Here is a 27,968-nt window from a genome sequence, read left to right as displayed (position 1 = left end):
CTTTCTGTCTGGTACAATTTTATGTGTCTTAATGAAAGGAAAATCAGAAGAGGTCCCTGTGGTTATGCAAGTGGCTTTCAGATGTCTTACAGTGTCCACCAGAGAAGAAATGATTTGTGGATTGCAACTGAATAGTAAGGCTGCAAACCCTTGTGGCCAAGCATTCAAATTTTCTGTAAAGAGGAGAAGTACTCGACAGAAATGGATCATGGATCTCAGGGGAGCAGATGATGGTAATGAGCCCCGGCAGCTGCTTGGTGCTACGTGCGCCCACCTCTGCTAGCACCAGAACCTAGTGGGATTTGAGAGACCTGCTCTGGTCTCCTGTGGGGAGATGATGCAAAAAAAAAAAAAAAGGATAGAAAACCCACTAAGACAGGTATCCTCAGAGACAGGGCTAGTAGGGGAATTTCCTCTCCCCTGGAGTAATCTTGCTTTTGTCTGTTGTGTATCAACACGTAGCTGTGGTTTTTTTTGCTCAGCAGACTCACGGCTGCTTAATGTCAATACCCTATTCCATATATTCATACAGGGTTTGTCACAGTTTATGTCAAAAATTGTTTTTCAAATTTAGGAAACAATGCAGAATGTTACAGGACTGTGGTATTTGAGCTAAATACCTTCTATATGGTATGGTGTATGCCATTTAAGATAACTGGACTGTTCAGGGGCTGTTACTGTGTTATAAAATCCAAGCTGTTTCCTCATACACCACTGCACATGCCTGTAAATCCTGTTGTTCTGTGTGCACACATATTTAAGTTTATAAAATTATGTGCATACATAAATACTCATTTTTTAAATGAAAAAAACAAATCTAGGGTACTGTAGATACTGCAGTTCTGTGAAAAACTCCATGAATGCACCAATTACAGCCTCAATACTGATTGGGTAAGAAAATCTTTAAAAATTATGACAGTGCTTGTGTTAAAAGTAGGTGGAAGCTTTTCCAAACTTGCTGTCTCAGTCCCTGTCTGAAAATATCAAAATGGCTTCATCTGAATGATAGATGAACAGCTTGTAAGTCTCATTTTGAAAGTTGTGTTTCAGGAACATAAACAGCATCTGAAAGCTCAAACTGACTTCAGACAGTGTTTTATAAAACCAAAGCCAAACTCTGGGAATATTTTGCTACTAGTTGTGTACACTTCATTGCTAATTTTCTGTAAACATAGCAGTATGTTCTCCTCTTTAACTCTGGAAGACTTTTTTTCATTTTAATTTTGATTTTAATTTATGTTGCTCAGCTAGCCTTCCTCCATGAAATCAGCGTTATTGTTTCTCATGGCTGCACGTGTGTTCAGCATTGCCAGAAAGCTGTTGTAATTCATTCAGTCAGGTTCCTTTCTTGATTCCACCCCTGTTTCAGAAATGGCCATTATTAATTCCCTCTTCAGGGAGCTCACTGAGGACATGGGGGTATCAAGAAGTCCAACTGACTAACCTACACAGCTGTAGATGTCAAACTTCTCGCATTTTAAGTTACTGAAATAGGGACCTAAACGGCTCTCATATTCTGCATTCAATGAACTATTCATGTTTAAAGTTGGCATGTGCTTTAAATAAATTGCTCTAATTTAGATTAAATTAGTAATAGATTACTGTTTGTCAGTGCGCGGTGAATGCAGGAAGGCATAACGGAATTTATAGGAGGCTTTGATTGTGCTTATTAGTTTTCATTTCTTGTTTTATGACTGTATTTACAGTCGACTTGGCAAAGGAATTTGAAGCCCTGTGAAGATGTGCATATCAGATGTTGTGCACCGTGACTTTTAAATTTAAGACTGCTCAGCACAAATATGGGTTCCGCTGGTTGCGACTCACACAGTTATACTCTGAAATACCTGGGCTGTGCGTCAGCTGCTTGATTTTGGTTTTCAAAGGTACCTGTGTTTGAAGAAATTATAGGTCATATTGTAAAGAGGAGTATTGTAATACATGAGGAGTATTAGGTGGAGGCAGGGAAAGAGCTTCACTGTATTTTGTGAAACATCCCTCGGGTATTAATGCATGCTTTCTGCCCTTTCCCTATCGTATATGCATTGTACCGCAGCACAAGTGGGAAGGAGGGGAAGTGGGCTCTGATGCTGGAGCACCGGGATTGTGCTTGGTGTGAGGAGCTCCAGGCGTGGAGCAGTGGCTGGTTGTTTCTCTGCTGCTGCGTGGTCGGAGTTATAAGGTGAAAACAGAAACACCTGGGGTGAAAAACATCAACCGCAGGAGGAGGAAGCAGTCATTGTATAGCGAGGGATTTTTGCTTTTAGGGGGTTTTGTTGGTTCCCTGTTACGGTGAAGAGGATAATAGGAAGGATTAGCTTTAGCATTTCCTCTGCCTTTATAATTCACAAAAAGGGTTGTGAAGATTGACAGAAGTAGCCTTAATTTGTAATTGATCCTAGTCTCGTGTTGTAAAGGAAAATATCAGATTTTGTCAGTTTCGCACCAGAGGGGGCGAACAAACGCGTGGATATGGTCTTAATTGGTTGCTTATATTTCAGAGTTGCTAAATTATACAGTAATATCAGAGACAGATGAATGCCATTTGGAGAAAAAGCAGAAAGGATTGGTATACAGTTTGGTTGCATATGTAATAGGACTCATACGGTCGAATAACTGAATCTAGAAGACTCTTACTTCTGATGTCACGTATTTTCCCAGCAGTGTTGACAAGATAGCCTGAACAGGCTTATAGGTTTTATACCACATGAAAATTAAGCACGTACCTAACAACTCAATCTGACTTTCCTTTTTAATAATAAACATTCAAATTTGCCTAATTTCAGTATTGAAACTCTGCCGATTGTCAGTGTTCTCGCTGCATTAGAAGTATTCTGTGTAGTGTTTTCTTATGATGATTGTTTTCCCTCTCCTTTACCTACTCTCCCCCACAAAAAAAGGAACCTGATAATTGTGGAGGCACTGTCTTTAAAAGACAAATGGATTCTGCATGGTTTCCTGTCGACACGTTGGTACTGAAGGTGCTAAAGGAAAATAATGAGAAAGAAAAAAATCATACCTGGGTTTGCTTTTCTCAGTTATAAGTCACAGACCTAATAGGTGCCACCGTATCTCAGCAATAGGTGTCAGTATCCCAAATTCCCAAAAACATTCTGGTAACTCACTCAGCTGCTGTAAAAACAGTGTGGCAGACATGGCCCGCAAAGGGTAAGCAAGCAGCAGATACATACGGTCTTTAACAGAGAAACCCAGTTGAAATGAATATAAAAATCAAATACCACATATAGTAATATTGCTATAAATATAGTTATGGCTTAAAAGAGGAAAGGTGTGGGTTTTTTGATATCTTCTCTCCCTTTAAAAAATCATGTGCATTGACCTAAATGAAAGAAAGAGAGTGCACTATATACATATAAGAAACAGATATTTAAATACATAGATGTTTGATGAAGAGATTAACAGTAAATTACGAGCAGCTTGTTCAGTCTCATCTGCTGAAACTTCAGCTTGCAGAGGTGTTGCTGCAGCGCTGCTTGAAGTGTCAACAGATCCACGACTGAAGGAAATTATATTTCACTTCCAAGTCTCAGAGAATGCCATATAAGCTAATATTCAGGTAAATCCTGTATGTACTGTTAGTCACCTCTGGATCGACACACATCAACAGGAGAGAAGTACCCAATTATATCCTGAATGGGAAGATGGACATTATATCCAGAGGTAACTTGGAGGAACTCTGTGGTCATGTAAATAAAATACTTCGCTTTAAAATCAGGGGTTATCCAAGTTATCTACAAGAAGTGGGGCGGTATCAGGAATTCCACCTGGCGGATCAGCAACTGCCGCTCTCAGATGGATTAATTTATTTCAGTTTAGGCTGGTACCGAGAAAAGAGAATGGGGGCAATTAACCACTGCTGTTCCAGTGAAAAAGCATCCTTAAATAGTCAGGAAGCATGGTTTGATCATGATACCAGTATATTGGTACTGCTCTCACAACAAAGCAGTTATTGAGTCCTAAAATTGCCTTGTCGAAACTGCTGTGGTTAATCATTTGTAGTGTTTACAGCGTTGACAGCAACTGTGGACCTGTTATGCTGGGTGTGCAAACAGTAAGTGAAAACTGAGAAACTGTGAAAAAACACAAAAGGTGAGGCTGGAAATGAAGGCATGGTGAAGTTGTCCGCTCAAGGTGAGAAAACAAGTTACTTTAGACCAAGGGAGCAATCTTGCCTGACTCTTGAAACATGCAGACGACTCCATGTACTGTGAAAATGACCACTTTCTGAAATATATATATTGTGGTTTTATTAGTTGCTCTTTTATAAAGAGCTTTGCTCGGATGTAGCACATTTGCTCTTGAAATAAAATAATTGCTTTCCTGTTATGAGATATTATAGTCAAATTATGGTATGTTGTTGAAGACCCCACTGTTGTAAACAGATTTTTATTCTGCATAGGAATTCAGTTTATGAGTATTTACATTAAAAAGACAACCTGTACTGTTTTTTTAATTTTTTTGATGTGTTTACTTTCGTTTGTGCTGTTTTGGGTCCTGTATGTGTGTTTTGTTGAGGGTTTTGACTCTATTTTCAAGGAGTAGTTGTTAAAAACAAATAAAAATGAAAACGCTAGACATTTCAAAAACTTAATCTTAAAAGTTCAATAATGAATATGTAAGCCCATCATTCTGAAGTACATAATTATGAGTTGAATTTTTTTCCAATAACAAAATGTGTTAAAAGGTAGTTAGTTTTGAACCCCCAGGCGACAGTTTGAAATATGTTTGGCTTTTTTCCGTCTTTTTTTACAGTGCGAGTCCCATGATCCAAAGGCAGTCAGGGCATTTTTTCTTCACATCCTCCCCTGATCCACTGCTCTCTGATCTGAACGGCGGGGTTCCTGCCTTCCGCTGCAGCCCTGCTGCTGCACGTGCTGCGTCAGGAAGGGCCGTCCTGTGAGACGGGAAAAAATCAGATTGTTTCCTCTACACCAGGGCACTTGGTAATGAAATGAGAAAGGGAGGAGTGTCCTTTATCATAATTGCTTTTATGACTTCCTTTGAAAAATGGGCTCGTTGTTGGAAAGTGTGTTTGTCTGTTTATATAGCCACAATTTATTCAGTGTCCATTTTACATTAGATTATAGGACTAAATGAACACTTAAAAAATCATAATTGCTTGGTATTAGATAGGAATTTGCTTGTATGTCTTTTTGGTGAGCTTTTTGCAAATAGTATGAATTGAGTGAAGAGTAAATAACAGTTCTCGTTCCCAGTCGTAATGTAAATTAATCTAAAGCAATTACAAAAAAAAAATTATGTCTGCATTAGGCAGATGTCAGAATAGAGAAATGACTAAGTATTTCCATTTCATTTTATGAAAATGATGGGTACTTTTTTTAGAAAGTTTTCTGTACTAGTTAAAATGGTACAGAAGTTAAAAGCATTGTCTTTAATGAGACCAATATGGAAGTGGTAGAAGTGCCCAGGGTAGAGAGTTGCTCGCAACCCAGATCCGTCCTTGGACAGGCAGAGAGATGAAAGGAAGACACGCAGATGCTTGTGCCATGTGAAGGTGCTGTGAAAAAAATCATTGCTGGAAAAATACTGCATCAAAGATGCTGTTATTTTCCCATCCTTTTTGTTGCCAAATGTCTTATATATGCAATGGTGAGCGATAGTAATAGATTTTCAGGTAATCATAGCAAATAATGTCTAAACCACTGCAATATAAAACATACAAACTCTGTTTCATTTTTTGAGCCTGTTGTCCCTGGTATACCACTTTGCGTAGTTGTACATGCATGAGGCAGTCTTTATAGGGTCAGTTGTGCTTTTCATTTCCAGATGGCTTGTGCAATTTTAGTTTTAGAAATAATTTCAAGGTTAGTGGGCTGTAGGTCCAACTGGCCACCGTTGGGCTTTCTTGTAGGTGTTGCCTGAAATGTTCTAATGGGTTTTCTTTTTTTGACAAATGTCCTTGTATAGCAAAATCACACAAAAGGTTCAGCTGTTCAGATTACCTCATGAAGCACAACTTTGTATACAACTGTTGGCGTAAGTTTGAATTTTCTGTGAATGATTGAATTCTGCCATCTTTCTATGGTCATGTAGAGCAGACACAGGTTTGTGTCTCACACCAGTTAAATGGAGGTGCTGGTGATGCCCTTATGGAGCCCAGGAGATCCTGAACATGGGTTATCATATCCAGCAGAAATTATTTTAATACACACTCCATTCCATGTCTGCTTCTTCCCTGTTTCAGTTTTCATGAAAGAATATTTCAGAAGAATAGCAGTCTGATCTATTTCTTTTAATTAGTTTTTCCAAGGGAAGGAAGTAATTCAGTTATATAACTGATCTATTGAGACAAAGTACCAACTTCAGCTGTTTGTCCTATACGAACTTATTTGTGCCAGTTAGTATGTTTTTCTTTGGTTACAGTATCATGCAGGGGACTGTTCGGAATAACTATATGATGTCTCTTCTGTTGTAAATTTATGAATTAGGCATATAAAGAGGGACAGCAATTTGATGAATGGGTAAAAACCCAGCAAAAAAAGACGACAGAAAGCAAAATTGTAAAGGATAGTTTCACCACCTGGACTTTCTCATTTTGTTATTTTGTACTTGCTACATTGCAATGAGTCCCTGTTACATTTTTTGAATACTGTGAGGAAAAGTGTTTTTAAAAAAGTCTTTTTTTTTTGAATACGACTCTTTGAAGTATCACAGCCTCCTAATGCTGATCAAAGCTAAATCCTTCTGCTGCTAGGCAGTAGAAATGATACCATGTACTAAAGCTGAAATTTTGGAAAACATCACACTAGATTAAAGTAATAAAAGCATTTGAAATTCTCGATTACCCTTCTGGAATCAGTTAACTAACAATTCTTGTGAAAAATGTTGTTATTTAGTAAACAGCTTAATCTGAGTGCACCAAATCAAAATTTGAATGTGTTGGTGCTTCTCAGGTATTTTTTTCTATCAGCATTTCCAAGGCATTCAGAGATCTGAGTGTCTTAGGTCATGTTGTTCTAGCAGATTTTTTGGCAAAATAGTAATTTGCTATTTTTAGTTGCAGTAGTAAGTCTCTGTTGCCTCAGCCAAAGATTTATTTATACTCAAAAGTTATAAAATCCACTCTGAAGTCCTTACAAAGAGGCCTTTCTTTTCTCCTGCACTGCTGTTACATTAACCACTCTCCAGTGCCCCAAACAGCACAGTTGTCCCCTTAGCAGTTTCTGTTGGCCGGCTCTGTTGTGTTCTCCACTCACCTCACTGTCCGTGCCCTGGGGGTGCAGCCACATGGATGTTTCCATTTGCTCCAGAAGAGTCCATAGGATCTCAGCCCTTACATCCCTGCTGCTCGCCCCTTGAGTTGTGCCTCAGCATAGGCTTGGACCTGGCACAATCTCGCTGTCTTTGGGAGGAAACCGGACTGGAAGTGCTCTGCAGTTGCTGTTGGGCACAAGAGCTAATGCAAAGGGCCAGTGGCTGAGCCCGTGGGTGCTGCTCCCCCTCCAGTTCCTCTCCGGCTGCCTTCTGATGTAGACATAGCTCAACTACGCTTCAGAAATACCCGGTGCTGCGACTTTGCGAGCACTTGAATATGGCCAAGAGTCTAAGTATGGCCACACAGTAGGTTTTAAAGTGTTTCTGCATCTTAGTTTCACAAATGTCAATACTACCTTCATGAGGTAGGCTGTGGGAGTGACGTGTCATTAGCACCAGGTAGCTGGGGCACGGGGTGTTGGACTCGTCCCAGGTCATGCAGTGGCAAAGCTGAAAGCAGATAACATTCCTATTGCACTTTTTCTTTGTGTAGTATGTCCGGTGTTGTAATTGGGATGTTATTGCCCACAGCAGGAGGAAGCCGTGAATATGCCACTGGAGGAAAAGAGGAGGAAAAGGGAAATCTAAACCGGAGGGGCTGGACAACATGGAAAATATTTCTGCTGATTAGCTAACAGATAAAGCATTTCAATTACTGGTTTTCAGGCGTGGTATGTTTGACAGAGTTGTTTTTAAAAGATCTCATCAATATCCTGAAACAATTACGACCGAATAGCATCACAGCCGCGTTTGAATTGTTTGTTATCTGGCCGCGGTGAATTACGCTAATCGCAGCATGGGCCAGTTCTCCTACACGATGAAAAGTCGGTACCGCAGCGGTGCGTCAGGCTGGCAGACACTGCAGACACCTCTGAGACTTTACCAGCATCATGCTGGAAAATTTAAAACCTTGTGATTTCGCCTGTGAGGGTGAGGATTCAGGCTAGAGAAGTCACTGGTGGTTAGTCGTTTGTTTCCGTCTTTAATCCTTGTTGGGTATTTGTGCACGCCACAAAACACTGCAATAAACCTGCAGTAGGTGGTGTCTGGTTAGAAGAAGCCTTCGGAGAGGAATTCCTGCCACAGTAGCTCAACAGGAGGGGCTTGAGCAATTAGCAGTCCAGGTGTGTGTCCCCAGCGTGCTCATTCTGCATTTGTCACACCAAAACTAGCTGGGAACCTCCTGGTCTGCAAGAAGATCTGCTAAGAGAGTGATGAGGAGTCTTCTCTTAGGCTGGACCCTGGGATTTGTGCTGCAGCTGAAGTCTCTGTGTGGTGCCCGGGGTGCCCCAGGCCAGGGCAGCACAAAAGTATAGAGCTACGTGATGGCATCCCTTCTAGCCGATGAGTACTGCAGCTAACAAATGGTTCTGGTGGCCAGTTCGGAAAGCCCTAATTCCTCCTAAGCCTAAAAATCCTAAAAAGTCTAATTTCTCTGCCTACCTCTTCCCGTCGGTGGATTTCTGGATGTACTGTGATGATTGTTGTTTCAATAGTTGAACACTATTTGTGTTTGTTCAGGAATTTAGACATTGTTTTGTTGCCCAGGTTACTGCATAAGCATTAGAAAATACATTGCGCAAAGGAGAAAAAGGACTGTTTGAAATATTTTGCTGTGTTTTTAACTTTTATTTTAGTTAGCTTTTAACTTGGTTAGATGCAGACAGATCAATCAACCTGTTTTCCTTCTCTATTGATCCAGAATTGAAACTGTATTGGGACAGTTTTAATGCATCCTCTTAGCAACACTGAGTTATTTAACCTCGGTCTCCCCCTCTCAGCCCCCAGATGCACTGGAGCCAGTGTTTAGGGAGAGCGGTTCATTTTGTGTCAGCTCGTTTGCTGAATGATTTCTATGAAATGCTGTTGAAGACAATGTGCTATATCTTGACTCTACAGCTTTTGTGTGATGCCAAATCGAGCAAAGATCTTGTCTTGGTCCCTTAGAAAAACACACGTCAGAAAAACTGATTTATCGGCAGTGGTTGAAAAGATAAATCTATTTCATATATACGTCTGGCATGCAACATTCTTTTCCCATGTTTTTAGTATGTCACTTGCTGAATATGCATATTTTACTTTTTTTTTTTAATGAGATTAATGTGAAACTGTGTCGGCATATCTCTGTAAAGACTACCCCAGAGCAGAGTAGCTTTTTGAAAAGTGGTGAAATATATATTGGAAAGAAAAGACTTGTTTTGCGTGTTACTTGTTACACCATGCTTAAAAGCTTGAAGTAATAAAGCTGCTCCCTTACTGGCGTTAAAACTAATTTTAGTGTAATTACTCATTAACACAGCTCTGCACTGCTGAGCATTCTGCTCACACGGCTGTGTACAAATCGGTTTGTAATGGCACTCAAGGCATTTTGAGGAAGAATGGGGGAGAAAGGAAAAGAAATAACCTAGTCTTCTAAATACATTCCACGGCTATCAGCAGTACCAAATTGCTGCCAAGCTGGTATTTAATTGCAGCTTTCAATGGGTGAATTTTCTTGCCTATTCATTGCTTACCTTACTCATATGATTTACAAGCCCTTTGTGCTTTTATTTGGTTCGTGGTTTATTTTTCTGATGCTACTAGTCTTTTGTTGTGTTTGACCGATCTACCTATAATGCTGTCAGAAGGAATATTTCTAGTTGTGAGTTTTGCACAAGGAGAAAACTGAGTTTCTGTTAATCTGGGAAATCTTGGCAGCTCTCCCAGGCTCTTCATCTTGATGCCTGCAGGTTCTTCATGCACTGTGCGCAGATCACTTAAATAAAAGATGGATCTTTTTCATTACATAGGGAGATAAATACGTGAGTATGTGGGAGGTGTTTTAGATTAACCAGATAATTTTTTAAAAAATATCAGGAACACTATTTTGTAGAGAAATTTCAGCATTTTACTTCAGTTTAATTATTCTTAAAATATTTATATTATGTTTGAATTAAAGGCAGTGATATTCAGAGGTAGGTAAGGTGCATTCCTTGCATCAAGAGCACGTAAAATGAAGTAGATCACCTGACAATATTACCAAGACACATAGAGGAAACCAAAGTATTAATGGAAGGTAATGGAAGGTACGTGGCTTCACACATTTCAAGTGTGAACAGGTATCCCAGCTCTAAAAGACAGCTGCTGGACTGAAGAGTGGAAGTCTGATACAGCTCTTCAGCGTTTTGTATGGTCATACAGTAGAGATTAATTTCCTGCAGTCTTTCTAGAGTTAAAGCAAGCTGAAATGGTGGATATAAGAAATTTCTTCACTGAAGTAGCAAGTGCTGGATATTTCTGAAATGTCTTAATTTTCTTTTTAAGAAATGGAGGCATTTCATATGTTAAATAGTTTTAATAAATGTGTGAAGCAGTCAATCAAAGTGTTCACCAGACTGGTTGAGAGGATGCTACTTCAGAAGGCATTTGGCTGATGCAGCTGTACTGCACGAGTTTGTTTTTATAACAGCCTCCTTCAAACTGTTGCATGGTTTTAAATAATATTACTAATGTAATTAGTTAATAAAGGGATAGGAAATTAAAGCTTTCTGAAAGGGGAAGATAGGCAGTTGAACTGTAAAGTGAACAGAAATTGAAAACTTGAAATGAAATGGAAGCCAGTGAAGCAGGCACTCAGGGAAAGATGCAGAAAACTATGGGCACCGTGGAGGTGTTTTGTAGGGCACTGCACCTTGATCCTCAGTGGCAAAAGCTGTGGGGAAGGAATAAAGAAAGGTGCAGTCGTCAAGCCTCCAGTCCATTAACATGGACTCAAATGTAAACACCCCACTGCCCAGCCATCCAGGATGGATTTGGCTTTCCTACTTCCACTTCTGAAAGCCTGGATAGTGTCTCTGTATTTTTCTGGCTAGCTGTTTCAATCTTCATTTCTGCTTCCTTCACACTCTGAGCTTCAGCTTGGCCAGGAGATCCATGCTGAGCCACGCTGGCTTCTCACCGTGCCCACTTGTACCTTGCACTTACAAACAGACCGTTCTCATGCTGTCCATTCCTGAAGATCAACCAGCTGTCCTGGCTGCCCATGGGATTGCACTTGTCCCAGGAACATGCACAAATTTCTTCTCCTGTAGTCCATTTTCTTGGTTATGCCAAGTGCCTTCTTGAGTGTCCTTGGGACCTTAAATCTCACCATCTGAGGGTCACCAGCTGAGGCTGCCGTTGATCACCAGACCTTTGACTGTTGGACTCAGTGGTCTCTGTAGGTCACTTCCAAGTGCAACTGTTCTGTTCTGCTCTAAATCTTCCTTCTTTTTAATAGCGAATCCGGGAGAGCATCTCTTCTGCTGGGCCATCCAGCAATGGGGTCAGAAAATTGTCCACATCTCCCTTCATATAGCTCTGCTCTGAGAAATGGAGGTGACGTAGGTTGGAGGAAGGTTGTAGTGGTAACTCTAAGCACTGGTAACTTCAGCCAGAACCTTTTCTGCCCATGAGATATGGCTTTTGCCCCTTGGTATATCATACTATACCATGGACAAGGGGTGAAGCTGTGTAATTAAGTATCCTGCACCGCATAGTGGGCGATAACATGGTTATCCTTGGGAGATAAAACCTGGTGTGCTCCTGTAAGAAATGTAATTATGGGGACCTAAAAATAGTTTAGATTTTGCAATGAAGGTGATGTGAATGGCGTAGCCCATTGATGGTGAGGAGGGTGTTGGAGAATGCTTAATTGTGATCTGTGGCCGTTGCAGTGTGGAAAGGATAATTAAGAAGATATTCTTGAGTACTTGTCTGTCTGTGAGCTCTATTTCCAATAGCCAAACATGTATGTTGCTGGCTCTGGGAGTCTTGCAGAGTCCTCTAAAATACAGTTACTGAAGTGAAAAGTTCTGCTTTGAGTACCAAAGCAAGAAGAAACACATAATTGAAATGTAACTAGCTTGATGATGGTGTTTATGGCAGTACCTGGGGGAGTGAAACTTCCCAGATGAGAGCATGGGCAGCCTCTGAGAGAGGAGACGAAGCAGGAATGCGAGTTTCGGGAAGGTCCTTGTGGCATTGCATAGAGAAGTGCTTCATAAGAAACACCAAATTGTTTCATAGTTGTGCCCACATGCTTTTATCACGTTGTGCATGTCTGATAAAAGGAGATGTTTTCTTCCACCATCAGCAGCAGTGGTCAAAAAAACAAAAATGAAAAAACGAGTTCTGCAAATTGAAGACTTACGTGTGAGGTGATGCTTTGGTTGGCAGTGGTTTTCTTTAGAGTTTAAATTAAGGTTGTTATTGATGGTAGGCTTCTCTAGGATCTGAGACGTTCTTGGTGCATCTGCCTGGAAGTACTCCGTGGGTTTGGTTGCTTAGGAAGCATTTGCTGTTTTAGTCCTTTTTTCACATGCAGGTTTCTCCTTGGTCTCTCATTACATGAGCCCGTGTGTCCTGGTAGTTCTTTATGTGGAGATGCTGCAGCTCTCACCAAAGCTGTACTCGTCCTGAGCTCCTTTCTTGAGGAAACCTGAGCCATTTTAGTTAGTTTCCGTGATTACCAAGGTAATAAACGTGTTTGGCAGCATAGACTCCAGTGTGGAAAATGCTGTTGGATGGCTTAAGCTTGGTAAATAATTAAGAATCCAGAAAAATTCAGGGTATCCTGAACTCTAGGGTTTTGTTACCAGTTGTGCTTCCTGTAATACCCTGTGGTAATTGGGGTCCAGCTGCTCACAATATTACTGTTAGATTTACTGGATGGATTGCTTTAATAGGATTTGGAGAACAGCTATTTGTACGTTACAACTTCTGCTCTTAACTTGTCAACCTTTTAATGCAATAATCCTGGAGATTTAGCCTAGCTTTAAAGCAGTAACACAGGGAGACGGGCATGACCGACTGCAGAAAGTTCGCAAAGCCTCCGTGTAACAAAACGAGTTGCTTGTGCCTGCTAGTATCTTTGTAAAGTGATGTAATATACTGTGAGAGGGAGGAAGAGCACGGATGGAAAGAAAACGGTTATCTTAGGGAAAGTTAGGAGCAAATGTCTACTCGCCCTGCCCTACCAAGGCTGTCACCACGTTGGCAGTAGTAGGACCCAGCCAGTTCAGAAAGCAGGTCGTATGTGAGCTGACCCCAGCCTTTAATTGCTTGCGCTCCTTGAACGGACTTGGGATATTCCATCTGTCATTTATTTATGACTGAGAATGGTATGAATTAATTGTGCATGTTAATGAAATAAAATAGAAAGTTGGGTTTGAATGTATTTTTGAATAAACAATACAGGCGGGTTTTTTATTTGTAAATGCTTGGTATTACATCTGGTTTACAAAGACATGAAAATACTGTTTGCTGCTGGTATGCCCTCTTATGAGGCCGTATTTTATCCTCAGTTTTCACCTTTCCCTTTCCCTTGCCACTTCCATTACAGTGGAGATTTGGTCTGCTTGCTCTACAGTGACGTGTCCTTTAATATTTCCCATTAGTTTCCAGTAGTTACCTTTGCCTGCATGTCAGCCTTCAGTTTAATGGCCTTTTTTGTGTGTGTTCATTTTGTTTTGTTTCCCATCGTGGTTTTGTTTATTTCTTTTGTTTTTTTTTCTGTTTTCTTTTTTAAAACCGTGGTGATGTTTGCCCTTCATATTCCCCAATGTTTGCACATGACAAGATGTTGCCATCCCAACATTACCTCCCACTTCACTGACCAGTGCCACTAATGACCATCTAGCACCAGCTACAACGGGACCACTGCCTTCAGCCCCTCGGGATGTTGTGGCCACCCTCGTCTCCACTCGCTTCATCAGGCTGACGTGGCGGACACCTGTGTCAGACCCTCAGGGAGACAACCTCACCTACTCAATATTCTACACCAAGGAAGGTATAAACAGGTAAAGATCTCAACGTGTAAAGCGGGTTGTGCTCTTTCATGACACTCCTTCACGCTAGCATTGCTTAGAAGCACCATAAAATGTAAGTCTTCAGAGCTCAAAATCTTACAAGCTGTAGTCTGAGCGGCTGTGTTCCCTTTCCTCCTGCACCCTGATTAGGGGATACGCATTTTTGTCTGCTTCATTGCTGCATAGACATGCTGTTAGGGGTAATGCCTGTGCGTATTTTTGATTGACTGCAAACAGTTGCTACCTGCTTGTAGCAGACTGCTAAACACAGAGACTGTAACACCTCTTCGGGAACGCTGATGGCTGTAAATGCCACCCACTGCAGGCACGCAGACACCCTCCAGGTATTACATGTGCTGCTGAGAGGGGGCAGTCAGCTCAAGCTTTAAAACCCTGTAACTATAGCCTGATTCTAGAGAGGCACACGGTAGGCGTCAGTTAAATGTAGATTCCCATCTAGGAATCCCTGCAAATAGAAATTTCACGAATGTGAAGCATTCATGTATTTTTTACATGCTATCCCAGTGGTCTAGTTCAATCTACACGTTTCTCTTACTGATGGGATCTGCTGCTCAGAATTAGTTTCCAATTGTTGTGATAAGATTGAAGAAGTTAAAGCTAACAGGCGTTTTGAGCTGTGCTTAATTAATTACAAATTAGATTGATTATCAGATTTATTACTCAAAAGAAAATTATCTATTTACTGTCTAGAGAGTGAGGCGCAAAGTTAGGAAAGTCATTTGGAAAAAATCTCAAATGCACTAGTACTTGGAGAATTTCCACTTTTTTCTTAGTTCTGAAGATAGACAAGAGTCTAGGTTCACAGATGATGACTAATTCAGGCAATTAGTAAAATTTTCTGTGACTCAAAAATGGTTTTTTTCTACTTCTTCCTCATTTTGGTAATGTTAATTCTTTTTGGAGATATTTTAAATGAGACAGGAAAAATGGTGCTGTCCTGCGAGCTATCCTTGCTGTCTGCCTTTCCTCCTTCATATTGCTGGTTGTAACTGATCTCCCTGTTGGGTTTTTCAGAATGTAATTTGCTGAAGGTGGTTCATTCCTCTCCTTATACTGGGTCTTGCTTTTGGAGAAAGCAAAATGCATCCCCTTCCACTACATACGGGACTCCAGAAATCTAGAAAATATCCCTGTAGGGTCAGAATCACTGTACAGAGCAAAAGGAGAGAGGCATCTCCTAATCTGTGGGGAGTAATTTAAGAAATTACAGGACAACCTGCAGACACTACCCTGCAAAAAGCAACCTTCCGGGGTTCGAGTGGTGTAGCCCACAGAAAGTTTGCACAGCAGAATACTTGAGCTGGTGCTTACATGTAAGCAGGTGGTTTCATTGACTGCAATGAAATCTTTGTTTGCTTACATGTTCTTCTGGATCAGGGTTCAAGGCAGGCTCTGGAAGCCTTTCACTGGCACATGGTCACGAGTTTCTGGCCTTTGCTGCCTCTCTGCTTTTGGAAGTCTTTTGCTATGCTCATAAGGACGGTTGGTATCACACATTTCACAGGTTAGTGTGAAAGTAGTGTGAAATCCTGTACTGAAACCTGCATTTAGAGAATGAGAACAATAGCATTAAAAAACAACAATGAACCACACTTGAGAACAAATGCATCCTATTTGGACAGCCTTTGTGTCAGCAGGCTCCACCTTTGCACTGAAAGCAAGTACGGATGCTGTTTGCTTCATCTCTGTCAAGTTAGATCTGCCCTGACAGTGCTGACAACTTGCCAGTGTCAATTCATTACGGCATGAATTTTGGAGCTGTTAAGCTGAATTAAGCAAATAATTGAGTGTAATACATTGTTTATGATAGGAGAACAGCTAAACTTGAACTGAGTGTTTCCTTCTACCTGGGAGGTCAGAAATAACTCCTTGGAGAATTTGAGAGGATGTTTAAAGTTATGGCTCAAATTAATTCAAATGTTGAATGTATTTGAAGTGATACTAAAGCCCCTTCCACCCTGAACCCAGTTAGTTTTTGAGGGACAAAAGCTAAGATGACAAACCCAGTAGAGGTTCACCTTGAGAGGTACAGAAAATGGACTGGGGATGTGCAGAGATTTTTGCCTCTCTGCTTCTGTCTGCTGCTGTATTTGCAGACACCTGGGATGAAAGAATGAGAAAAATCCCCCACGATTAGGATGGTAGCATCCACTCCCAGTCCTAAACTGAATTCCGTGCAATCAATAAATTATCTAAACTTTGCACTCAAGAGTCGAAAAAATGCCAATTTGCAGCATTAGCTTGCTAGGGTTTTTTGGTGTGTGCATGGATGGGGGTATTTGATTTATGGCTGGATTTAAATGTTTTATATGGCTTTAAGGAAGAGGCATAAAACCAACAGAAAACAACTGTGTAGAGATTAAACTTTTAAAAGTGGGTAGGATTTTTTGCTTGAAATTTAAAGGCACAGTAAGAAGTATAATTTTTAAAAAGACAAGCAATCATTCATCAAATGTTCTTCCTTTTTTGATGTTACGTGGTACGTTTTGCCTAGTTGTTTGCTTTTTTGTAACTTTGCTTAGTTTATGACTAAAAAAATAGGTGGGAGTGTCCCACATAACGAAGCAGTCAGAAACCAGAAAATTTTGAAGTCAGATTTAGATGCGGAACCCTCTTTTCTCTCTCAGCATTATAAAACACTGCTTAAATGCTTGCTTTGTGGTCCTTGAATTATACATGATCGTACATCTTTGCTGTGGTTTTAAGTGCATATGTACCATCTCCTAAAACTCTCAGATTTGTGCCTACGTGTACCTTTTTCATTGCATGCATTACTGGATCCTTACAGTAAACTACGTGTTGCCTCTTCCTCACTTGGGTTTGAGCAGCGATCAAACTCTGGGTCATTTGATTTATTTGCCTTTTAAATTGGGCTTTTAAAAGATTGTGAAAGTCCATACGATGTGGAACAGCTCAGCGAGATATTCTGACATCTCTAATTCATCACTAAAGGGTTGCAGAGTCAACTTTATATGGTGAACAGTAGCAGCCCTACGTATCTCTGCAGCACACGAGGTGTGTGATTCATGGGGTAGCGGCCCCGGGAGAGACTTCGCCTTGGCTGACTTACATTCCTTTTAGTTTACAGTCTTCCAGTGCAGTGAGATACACACAGAAACACGGTGAGGTGTTCCTTTACTTTGCACCTTGGACTGATTTAGAGGACCTCAATATATTCATGGATGGAATGTAATCACCTGCTTTGCAGCCATTCTGCAGCACTGCAGTATTTCCTTTCCCCTTTTCAACTCAGAGTGTGCTTGCACACCAAATTTGGCCTTTAATTTGGGTGCTGCAGAAGATTGTTAGCAGCAGAAAATGAGGAACTACGGCGAAAATGGCAGTCTTCTAAAATGGTCCTCGCTTCTGAAATGGTTAAAGCTGGGTTTGGTGGCTTTTAGTGTCTGTCAAGGAGGAGTGGGCAAGAATACAGGACCTGGAGGTTGCTCTGTAACAGAAACTGCAAGGAGCTGCAGGAGAGGAGCGTTTATTGAGGGGACCATGTAGGAATGAAGAGGGCGTCATGGCTTTGTTGCTGTACCTCCAGAAGAACTCAAGTAATCTGGTCAGATACAAATTAGTCTTCCCCATAGATTATATAGTTACATTAACATTCCAAATTCAAGACAGTTCCCCTGGAAAGTGTATGAGAATTCAGATGTGTAGGAGGGAAAACAAAGGGAGGTTTATTTCTGTGAAACTTTAGGTGAGCGGCCATGCAGGAGAACTTCAGATTTTCAAGATATGGACAGAAAATTGTGAGAAGGCCAACACATTGCTTGTACAAGATGGTAACTTACACGCGTGATAGATTCAAATAATATTGAACCCGTGGTACAACTTAGTGTGCTACAAACACAAAATGGAATTTAGTTGTGCGTAATGGCACTGTCAAAATGTCCGTCTGAGCTCACTGCCTGGCTTCACAGCTGATGTGGCTGGCATAGATGCTGGTCACTTTTTAATAATTCCCCAAAGGTTTTGTTTTTGTAAGTGTGACTTCAAACTTCACTTTTCCAGATGAACTCTTGCTTCTGGTTTTGAGCTGTAGTCTTTTTTCCCCCCTCTACGTGACAGCTATTTTAAGCCTTAATTCCAGTTTGCAAAGCTCTTTAATTGGGGATTAAACTGGAATGAGTTAGAATAGTCATAATGTTCTGTTGGGTAATATAGTTATTCATATAGACCATCTGTTTTGCTACCTATTATGCCAACCTAAATGCATCAGAGCTCATAAAAGGTGCTCAAGGCTCCCAAAGAAAGGGCATAAAGGAGAGATTCATGTAGCACTTAATTAGATTAATCTCAACATATTTTTAATATACTGTTGTGAGGGAAGGCACAATTCCTACTTATTACTGAAAATTGCATTGCTTTGGCTCATCTATTTATTTTTTGATAAATGTTGTGTTTCCATTGAAAATAATTTAAATTTTTTTTGTAATTTTAAATAATGACCTTGGATTACTGACTTTTTTCTAGACAAAATCAGTGAGTGCATTTAAACTTGAGGCATAAAGTGCAATATATTTTGCATGTCAATGGGAGATGAATGCTATTCCACAGCTGTGAATCAGTTGGCACTTATTCTGGGTTTTCAGATACCTTCATTATAGCTAAGATACATTTTAAAGGAAGCTATCCATTTGAAAATGCATTTTCAAGCAAACATTTTGCTTTAGCTATAACTGGAAAAGTTAGCGAGAGAAAATATTTATCTTTTTTCCTGCCCACCTCTTTCATTCAGCAGTAGGAATTATATTTCTTCAATGTCTCTCTTGCTTCTCTGCCAGCTTCTTTCTTGCAAAAATTACTTTATAAACATTAAAAGAAGAGAAATCCTTTGCAGAGTTCTTAAATTCATATATAATGATGCTGCTCATTCAAAGATGAAAATTAAAAAAAAATCTGAAATAAATTAGGCTGTGTATGCAATGCCATTTTAGCTCAACTGTAATGAAAGAGAATATTCTAGAAAATGTGTTTAAACAGCTTTTCAGTTACATTTAGCATATTGTTTTCCTCTGTATAAATACAGTATAATAGTGCAGAAATGAACAGGGATTTGAAATGTTTTAAACCCAGTTATGCTAAATCAACCTTAGTAGTTGATTTAAAAAGAAATAAATTAAAAAGGGGAATTTTGGCATCAGATTTCCATGGTATAAATTAAATCGTAATGGCTGGGAGGTAGGAAAGAGGAGACTGTGGAATAATTTTGCCCAGGCTTCTGCATTAAAAATGATTTAATAGCAGCTAACCGTTGGGATGAGAATCGTCTGCCCTCTGCTGTAGAGCTAAACAAAGTCTCCCAGACAAAAGGGGAAGGATCGTATTCAAACCATTCACATTTTCCTTGTGTTTATTTCCTCAGTGGGGAAGTTTTTCGCTGCTTCTTTTGTAATGGTGCTGTTATTTTTGTTTCAGGGAGTAGATAGCTTCTTTTCAAGCCAGGACTGGCCGTAGATGTCCTTGCCCAAACGTAGCTGTGTGAAGGTTCAGGTGACAACAGCAATGTGTTGGAAATAAAGGTTGTAGTTAGTTGATAATTAATCTCGTGGTCTTCACCTCAGTCCTGAGCTTGATAAGAAGTGATTGTGTTTCCTGAACTATGATCGCTGCTGGACCAGGCTTTCACACGGGGTGCTTGAGGGCTGTAATTGAAATTCACTAGATGCAGGGCAGTAATCTTTGGGTTTGCGCACCGGGTGGGCTCTCCCAGCTGGCTTCTAGCTTTCAGCTTGCAAAATGCCTGCCTTTTTCCCAAATCGAAGAGAAATGCCCATTACCACTCAGCAGGCAGTTCCTTAGGGCTCTGGCAGGCAAAGCAGGAGGCCCAGAGCTGTCTCCTCCATGTTGCTGGAGCACCTGAGAGAAGCCCGACTCACGTGTCCCGCTGGCAGCCCGCAATAGGAGCATGCACCGCTGCCAAAGGATGGTCTCCAGCAGTGGAGCTGCGGGCAGACGTTGCCTTCTGTTGACTCCACTACTTGTGTGGTAATACCGCAACTGCCACAGCTGTCTGCCGCAGTGTGTGTGAGTCAGAGCCTTTGGATGTTTTTAAAAAATCTAAATATTAGGGAGGAACTAAGTAAAGTTTGGAGATAGAAGAAAATATTAAAGCAGCCTCTTTGAAAAATACACAGAAAGCATCCCCACGATATTAACAAAAATGTCTTTAAATCTCACTAGAGTCTGTGTACAATTCTTAAATATTTTTTCTTGTGGCTTCTGAGTAGTAGGATAAACTGTCACAATGAGTTATGGCATGCTGTTGGGAGAATAACAATGAAGCTACTTAGAATTTTTTGATGTTGAGTATAATTTATTCTTTTAGTTTAGTGTGTATTCTTTTCAAAGACAAGCTACAAAATTAGAAGCTGTTTGTCACCAGCCATTTTGGCATATTACTGTTTTTGTGTAGTCAGGGTGGTATAAATAACCACATCATTAATACACTAGATACATTCAGATGGGATACACGTTAGATTTGTTCCAAGTAGCAGCCATTTCTTTATCTACCTCTCAAAAACCCTCTTGCTAATCAATGATTGTTTCTGTGCCCAAACTTTTTGTTTCCCAAAGGGAACGTGTTGAAAATACGAGTCGTCCTGGAGAGACACAAGTGATGATCCAGAACCTGATGCCAGAAACAGTTTATGTCTTCAGAGTTGTGGCTCAAAACAAGCATGGCCCTGGAGAGAGCTCAGCACCGCTGAAGGTGGCCACTCAGCCTGAGGGTAAGCTATAAATACTTAGAGCCTCTTGACTTTGTGATCGCCGTTTTTTTCCATTCGTGGCCTTTCCCAGAATGAGGTGATCCTCTTAAAAGTTGCATTTGCAGACCTGAGTTTCAAAATAATTTTCCACGCTACCACGTTGGTATGCTTTATTCTCACTCTTAAGAAGAACTGATAAAGCATTCCTTGTTGAATTTTCTAAACTTCGTTATAAAAGAATACTTTTCAATTGTCATAAACTGACAGAGAATAAAGGAAAACTAAGAAAATGCAAAGGCTGTGATTTGTTAGAGTTGCTCAGGACACACTGGGAGTCTGATGCAAGGAGGAGAAGCTCCTTCAGAAATTTGGTGCTGCCTTTACCCCCTACCAGTGAATTCATGTGAAATGCTTAAATGCAGAAAAATACCCATCGTTGAATGGAGTTTATTACTTGTGAAGTTGATGCCAAAATATTTACCTCCTGAAAATCTATTGGTTAGGCTTGGTGACGAGCGGAGTTTCATGCTTACATTGCAGTTCAGCTTCCTGGTCCAGCACCCAATATCCGAGCATACGCCAATTCACCCACCTCCGTTACTGTCATGTGGGAAACGCCGTTGTCTGGCAATGGAGAAATCCAGAACTACAAGCTGTATTACATGGAGAAGGGACAGGACAGTGAGCAGGTACAGAGCATGGCTCTTCCTTTGTGATGTACAATGCCAGTAACAGTATTGTTTCTTTTATGTTTTTACCTTAAATTTCTAGAAGCACCTTACCAAGAGTTCATTTTTCTGACAGACAGAAGCCTTTAGCCTAAAATACAGAAATATTTAAAATTAAACACCTGGTTTGTTAGAAAATGGTTTAATTCATTATTCAGCATGAAATGTATTTGTATCAGAATTAAAACAGTTTTTATGTGATGGCTTACTTAGGTATTCAGCATCAAGTAGCATTTGGGGATGTCCTTCCTATCACAACAGGAAAAAACTGAATACCTATTTCATCATGTAATGGTCCCGGTTCAGATGGTGTGAAGGATGTTTGCATAGGTTTTATAGGTTGGCTGTTTTTACACTTACTGCTGATTTTAGCACGTTCCTGAATCCAAACTATTCTCGCTTCTTGAGTCTGTTGATCTGGTGATTAATATTTTGATATTGGTGAGTGTCTAATTAAATTTGCTTAGGATTCTACTGGAAGAATCCAGCATGTTCTATGCAAGTACAGGTTGTCACCTGAAAAATAATCACAGCTTTGGGAGAATTAAGCCCAGTCATTTAATTTCCCACATGATGGTTTGTAACTACGATTCCAGCTTTAAAAGAATCTTAAGGGAAGAATATTTTTGTTTGTTAGTTAGCATTTAAAATATTTTGATGTCAGTTTTTTTAATAGGAATGAGTATTCCTCAGATAAAATTACCTCTTCTACTTTTGTGTCCCACTGTTAAAAAATATCATAATAGTTTTTACTAATAGACAAATTTTCTAGATCCCTTTTCGTTTGTAGAACCTGTGTCCATGTTGTGACTTAAATTGAATAGGTAGAACTTCCTCTTGCAAGCTGACTGATAGATAGCATCTTTACAAGTCCTGGCTGCATATGACTGGGGGTTTGACTTGCACGTGCTACAGAGTGCATGCAAGTGGTGTCCTTCCTGCTTTAGACTTTGAGTATTACTGAACTGAAAGTCTGAGAGGTTTATAATTGCAGACCTGATTCTGACCTTGACTCATATGTATATTTGCTTATGAACAGGATGTTGATGTAGCAGGACTCTCCTATACCATTAATGGATTGAAGAAATACACAGAGTATAGTTTCCGAGTGGTAGCTTACAATAAACATGGCCCTGGTGTCTCTACGCAAGATGTTGTTGTACGTACGCTGTCAGATGGTAAGCTGCTTTATTCCAAGGCTTTTTGCAGGAATTATGTGGTAATTTCCTTTAAGTGGATTTCAAACCAGAAAGACTTCTCAGGTTGTTGTTCAGTGCTGCACTGTTTTATTAATAATGTGGTTTCTGCATATGGCCATGCATGCCAAAAGTTCCCCTGGGGCATTCCTAATTGGGCGAAGGAAAATTAATATACCTACAAAAGTATCCAGTATTCCAATTACAAAACAACAGTGTCCTTAATTTCAACATCAGAGGTTCATTTCATGGGTTATTGGGTCTACAAAGTATTAAGAGTGGACAGAAACGTAATTATATTGAACCCAACCACTCCAAATTGTTTTTTAGCTTCTATAATATTTTTTACCTATGAGCAGACTTCTGCTTTTGGAGTGTTTTTATTTTAATTGTGGTCATGTGGAAAAATGTTGCATGTCTTTGTTTGGACTCCAGCACAGATATTATTAAATCAATCATTTGTAATCCTGAAAGCAGGAGATGGTAACAGCATTTCCTGTAAGGCAAATAAAAAAGTAATGTGAGCAAATCTGATATATGAACAATTGTAGAATGATCACAGTTAATGTTCGCTTTTTTTTTTCTACAGAAGTTTAATTATACATAAGAACTGTCAGACCCAAAATGAGCCTAGCCTGGAATCCTCTCTCCAGGACTGAGCCAAAGCAGAATGATTATTGTCCCAAATTGTGCGTCCAGAAGTTTGTTTCTATGGGACTTCTTGGCCCTGCAGTGGTTTCTATGTATTCACTAACTCAGTTGCTCTTCCATGAAGCCTCTAATCATCCTCTTTAAACCCATGTCAACTCTTATCATCCACAACATCAAGTGGAGGATCCCACAACTAAACTTTCTGTGAAAAATCCCTCCCTTCTAGTCTGTTTTGATCCCTCTTAGTCTGTGTTAGTGTTACTCGTTGCCAACAGCTGTGCCGCCTGAAAGAGGAAATAATCAGTCTCCATCGGCCTTCTCTGTCCCACTCCTCATTTTATAGACCTCTGCTGTATTCTCCCTCATTCATCTCTTTTCCAGATTTAAGACAGAAATGGTTACTCATTTCTTCTGTGGAGGCTGTTTCAAGCGTCAGTGTCCTTTTCTGAACTTTTTTCTAGGTTTCTTGTCTCTTATGCGCTGAGGAGGTAGGGAAGACCAAAATTGTATTAAAGATGTAAGTGTGTAATTACCAGCATTTTTTGGCTCATTCTGAGCACTGAAGCGACATTTTTGGGCTAGAGTGATCTTGCTCCTTAGTGGAATTGGTTTGCTTAGAGCCATCGCTTTGCATGTGGAGTTAGGATCGTTTTTCCCGTGTATGAATTTAATTTGTCACATGAATATCTAGGCACAGAATAGCCTCAGGTCTTTCTGCAGTTCTTTACCATCAGATCTTGTCTGTACTGATATTTTTCACATTGCTGCTCATCCCCCTTTCATCCCTTACAAATGTGGGTAGTGACAGGGGTGTCAGCATGTGCCATGCCAGAGCTCCACAGGTCATCACCCACCATGTACGTTCCCACCTTCTCTTGCTTTTAGCCAGTTGTGTACTCAGGCAAGGACTTCCCTCCTATCCCATGATTGCTTTGTTTCTTAAGAGCTCTCCAGCAGGTTTGTGATGCAAGATTTCCCTTTAAAAAGTGACATATGTCATATTTCTCCATGTATCTATGAATTTCACACTTCATTATAGTTTCATTTTTTTTGCTAATACAGATTTTTGATTTCTTACCTGAGGTGTCCAATAGTTGCTCCAGCAGAACCCCTTCTAAATACTGGCATCTCCCAGTATCATGGTAACTTTAAGTGACCGGTTACAGCCTGCCATAAGTAATGCAACCGTTTCATTCCCAAGTTCCCTTAGAAATTCTGGATGAATACCATCTAACCCTGCCAATGTGCTGCAGCTTATGCCTGACACTTCTGTAACCCTGCCTATTGACATTTCAGTTGGAGAGTTGCTCTAAGTACCTTGTAAAGGATGTCATGGAAACCTCTCTGCTGCCTTCCATTCAGTACAAATGCAAAGCAGGTAGTTCATCTGGCCTTACCTTTTCTTTTCCTTTGATACCTTGGTCATCTGTAACTCTGCTTACTCTGAAGGGCTTCCAGCTCCTTACTTGTTGAGGAAGAATGCATTATTAGTTTTAATGTCATTTTCAAGCTTTCCTGAACTTGTCACCTCGACTTAAGTTTCCACATTTAACATGTTGAAATTTATTTTCTACAGCTTTCTGAAGGATGTCCTTTTGCTTCTAACGGTTGTGTAGCTCTGCTGCTTAACCATGCTGTTCTCCCCCTTCACCCTCTTGAATCTTTCTAGATGAACAATGCACATTTTCTTCCTGGGTTTTCCTATTGTGGTGTCAGTACGCCCTCTCCATGCCTCCTGCAAATATTTCATTCTTAGCTACCTTTTTTAGCAAGCAACCTAAGTCTGTTACAGCGGTTTGTTGCAGAATAATTAGCTCTTCAGGTACAGCAATTTGAACCAGGGTTTATGTGCTGCTGGTAAGGATTCCATCTCTTGTCATAAGTGTTCCTGATTTGTAGGAAACAGCGTTGTATCACAACTAGAAATACCATCAGCGCATCACACCCTGATAGAGGGCATGTCCCTTACCAGCTCGTCCTTGCGGCCTCTCTGAACCAGCAGCATGTCAGGTCCTTCTGCTGCACAGCCTACCAAAACGGGCTGAGCCTTTCTTATCTGAGCGTGGAATATCAGCCCATAGGAAATATATTTTATTTGTTGATCTGGTTAATTTGGTAATCTGGTCTGAGTTTAGGCGTACTTTGACATAAAATGAGCTGTGCATTCAGTAAGGTACATGTATATGTATTTACATGCATAAATCCTTTCCTGCGTCCTGCCGATCTTCTGTCTCTTGCCAAGTTTGCGTTAATACGCGTTAATTATTAATCAAGCTTTGTGAAACCCAGGACATTTTAGGTTGTCTTGAAAGCAGGCACCAACTGCATAAAACAAGAACAGCAAGAACTGGCTTAACTTTATTTCATTTCCTCCTCTTACCTGGTGGTCTTGCTTTTTAAAGGATGTAGCCCCTAGTCCCTAGGTCTGGTGATCTCAGACTCAGTTCAGTTGGCAAGAGGGGAGGAAAAATAAACCGTCGTTATCTCCGTTTCGGTAATGGGAGAGGGGTATTAAACCACACCCAGGGGTACCTTTCACTTAGCACTTTCACTCATTTATGCACTCAGGATTGTTTTCTTAGGCATTGTTCTGCCTGGTGTGTATTATCTGGAAAACAGATTATTGTGGCCGGAACAATCTCTAGTCCTGTTGTACTTCTAGTTCCCTGTCCTTGTGCTTTGTTGGAGCCTCAGCTTCCTGTCAGGGAACCCTTATCTATGCCTTTGAGATAACACTTGCGAGTCTTTCACCTCTGGAGAGCTGCAGAGACTTCCTTGCTTTCAGTTTCTCTCGTATGTAACCTGTTTGTGTAATGGACTTCAACTATCCTGACCAGTGAGTTGCTACAGCAAGTAAAGAACTAACAAAGAGTGGAGATTCAGGAGCAGAAACTGTCTTTGCAGTGCACTTCACCTCTGTGCTTTTCAGTAGCACAGACACATCTTGACTGAGGTTTTCCTGTTACAGCAAGTTGTGAAACAAAAACCAGGGCTAGAATTTTAACTGTGGATTCCCAGAATCAAGCATCTAAATGGAAGTCTTGATTTGGAAAAGTACTGAACATGATCTCTTAGAGTTAACGGGAAGTACCTTTAAATATAAGGCTTTTTATTTAAATACCTATGATAAGTAAAGGCCTGAATAAAAAGTGAGTTAATTTTTTGTGATGAAAGTAAATAAATCTCCTAAGCCAACCAGTCACTGTGTGTCAGAAAGCATGTGTAGAATTTTGTAGTCACTTTAGATTGTGTCTTAAACCTGAATGGTTCGTACTTCCATAATGAATGACATCAGAGAGTAGTTGTACATGGAAATACAGTATGGGATACATTATCTGGAAATGTTTCAGTTGTAATTGCTTTAATGTTTCTAGTCCCCAGTGCTCCACCACAGAATCTAACGCTGGAGGTGCGGAATTCCAAGGTAAGATGCTGAGAATTTGTTTTCTGTTATGGGTAAATAGAAGGTTGGGTCTTAAATCAGCCAGAATTTGGAGTTGCTTTTGGGTCTTCTACCATGCTGCTTTTCAGCTGTTTGTTTATGAGTTGCCCAACAGGGAAATATCTGAATGTGGGACTCAAGGCATTAGAAACTCCAATCCAGTTGTGGGCTGCGCACAGCAGAATGCCGTGGAGGCAGTGACAGTACTCCAAAGCATGGAGACTAGTTATGAAAGAGGTTTAATCAGGCACAAAAGCCTGAAGCAGCAGAGCTTGAATATGTTCCTGGTGATAAACTATTGTTTACAGAGTGTATACATACATATGTCTGTTTACAAGGTCCTGGGCCCTTTGAAAAAGAAAACTATGTACTTAACCGTTATTACTTTAGTGATTATGATTGGAGATTTTAAAAACAAAATCCTTTTCTAACCCCTTTTTCCAATGTTGTCTTCTACTGCATATATGGTAAACCCCAGCAGCTTCGTGCACATAAACTACGGTTCAGATAACTTGTACCCTTTGAAGAAAATACCACTTCTTAAGGACAGCCCCTCGAGTAAACCATATCTTAATATAACCCAAAGAAGATGGAAAGGGAAACCCAAGAGGCCATTTGTGAAATTGGAATCAGGAGGCCTGATAGGATTGAAGCACTTTGAGGCAAACTTATAGGCACTTGTATGACCTGTGCTGCTGCTGAATCACAGTTCTTTTTACTTTTTACAGATAGCATTTTTCTCTTTTTAGACAGCACGTGTTTTACACATATGAAAATGCAGTGTATTCTGTCTGCATGTTTTCCCACTTTGTCTTTCTTAAGTATTAGCACTAGAGTATTTTTTTTCAGGCTGTGTGGGAGGCGATGACTTTGTAATTATCTTCTGCCTTCCACAGAGCATCATGCTACACTGGCAGCCTCCTCCTGCAGGGACACACAGTGGGCAAATCACAGGCTACAAAATTCGCTACCGTAAAGTGTCCCGTAAGAGTGATGTAACTGAGAGCATCGGTGGGACACAGCTTTTTCAGCTAATTGAAGGTGAGCTGTTATTTGCAAGCATTTGTTATCATAGGGGTTTCTTAGGTGCT

General features: G+C 40.4%; 1 protein-coding gene across 2 annotated transcripts in view; it reads left to right on the top strand.

Annotated features, from left to right (window-relative positions):
- NEO1 (neogenin 1) overlaps positions 1 to 27,968 on the top strand; it is a 190,522-nt gene that overhangs the window by 125,283 nt on the left and 37,271 nt on the right. Inside the window, exons 8-13 of one of the 2 annotated variants that reach the window (XM_050712986.1) lie at positions 13,892 to 14,111; positions 20,727 to 20,881; positions 21,401 to 21,549; positions 22,628 to 22,766; positions 26,810 to 26,859; positions 27,774 to 27,918. In XM_050712986.1, the coding sequence (XP_050568943.1) occupies positions 13,892 to 14,111; positions 20,727 to 20,881; positions 21,401 to 21,549; positions 22,628 to 22,766; positions 26,810 to 26,859; positions 27,774 to 27,918 (858 nt within the window). The remainder of the gene's footprint in view (positions 1 to 13,891; positions 14,112 to 20,726; positions 20,882 to 21,400; positions 21,550 to 22,627; positions 22,767 to 26,809; positions 26,860 to 27,773; positions 27,919 to 27,968) is intronic. The other variant, XM_050712987.1, reaches the window with a different exon arrangement.

Source organism: Cygnus atratus, chromosome 11 (assembly GCF_013377495.2).
Source record: "Cygnus atratus isolate AKBS03 ecotype Queensland, Australia chromosome 11, CAtr_DNAZoo_HiC_assembly, whole genome shotgun sequence".
NCBI classification, from domain to species: domain Eukaryota; kingdom Metazoa; phylum Chordata; class Aves; order Anseriformes; family Anatidae; genus Cygnus; species Cygnus atratus.
The sequence above is the reverse complement of the archived record's forward strand: the minus strand, read 5'-3'. Positions and strand labels throughout refer to the sequence as shown.